The 1,068-nt window shown below is 66.4% G+C and overlaps 1 protein-coding gene across 2 annotated transcripts in view; it reads right to left on the bottom strand.

Moving 5' to 3' along the window:
- The window catches only part of POU2F1 (POU class 2 homeobox 1), a 173,161-nt gene extending 172,843 nt beyond the window's left edge, over positions 1 to 318 (bottom strand). For both annotated transcript variants that reach the window (XM_046682567.1, XM_046682568.1), the window contains exon 1: positions 243 to 318. In XM_046682567.1, coding sequence (XP_046538523.1) covers positions 243 to 303 — 61 coding nt within the window. In that variant the 5' untranslated portion in view covers positions 304 to 318. The remainder of the gene's footprint in view (positions 1 to 242) is intronic.
- Positions 319 to 1,068: the final 750 nt, after the last annotated feature.

The raw sequence follows: 1,068 nt of genomic DNA, 5'->3' as shown, positions 1-1,068 counted from the left end.
GGCGGCGGCGGCGGCTCGCAGCCCCCTTTGCCCCTTGTCTTCCCCCGCCGCCTGGCCGCTCCGAGCCTCTTTCCCCCTCCGCTTGGCGCCCGGCGGGGGCTCCGTGCTCCCCGGCCCCCCATCTCCCCGCCGTTAATTATAATAATCCTGAGTACTAATAAATTATGCTAAGTCGCGGGGGGGGGGCAGCGGGAGCCGGGGTTGAGTATGAATATGAATATGTAAAATGCTGTAATGATTACCTGCTGCTGCTGCCGCCGCGGCTGAACTCTCATCTTGACTCGCTGCTCCTCCGTCCGCCATTTTGAATATTTTAACCAAAATCGCCCGGTCGATAAACCCTCCCTCGCTCCGGCTCCCCTCCCCCCTCCCGCCCTCCATCCCTCCTCCCTCCTCTCCGCCCCCTCCCGCTTCTTCCTCTCCCCGGGCGCGCGCCAGGGGGCGCGCGAGGCCGTCCCCTCGGAGCAGCCCCACCCCTTCGGGCGCTCTGCGCACGCGCCTCCTGGCGGCTGGGGCCCTTCCGTAGCTAAAGCGCCCTCCACCTGCCGGTCAGCCCCTCGCTTCATTTTCTCGTCTCGGCTCTGCACATGCGCGACTTTCTCCACGCGCCTGCAATTCGGTCGGCGCATGCGCTCGCTCCCCCTCGCGCCCTCCTGAAGCGTAACCTGCCTATGAAGTGCCTGTGCTGGGGTTTACGATCCTCCCTTTTCCTCCTGTCTCGCTCCCTTCCCGTCTTTGCTCCTGCTTGCCCCAGTGGCCAGTGGCATTCTAAAAGAAGGGCAGGGGACACAGGGGCTTAAAAGCGTGGGGACGCGGCCCCTCCGCTGCGCACTTTCCGAGGCTTTCGGCGCCCTTGAAACGCCAACAAAGCAGGGGCCGCTCCCCTGTAGGTAATTTCCGGCCCTGCGGGCAGGTGGGGGCGGAAACGCCGGCCGCGGGGAGCCGGGGCGGAGGCACCTGCTGCGCGCCGCGCGTCCCGCTCTAAATTTGAATCCGAAGTAGTCCCCGCCCCTGACTCTGCGAGCGCCCGAGCCCCGGCCCGGCCACCGCGAGGGGGAGTGTCCTGCG

The sequence above is a fragment of the Equus quagga genome, chromosome 13 (assembly GCF_021613505.1).
Source record: "Equus quagga isolate Etosha38 chromosome 13, UCLA_HA_Equagga_1.0, whole genome shotgun sequence".
In the NCBI taxonomy this organism is placed as follows: domain Eukaryota; kingdom Metazoa; phylum Chordata; class Mammalia; order Perissodactyla; family Equidae; genus Equus; species Equus quagga.
Note: the sequence above shows the minus strand (reverse complement) of the source record. Positions and strands in the feature narration are given on the sequence as shown.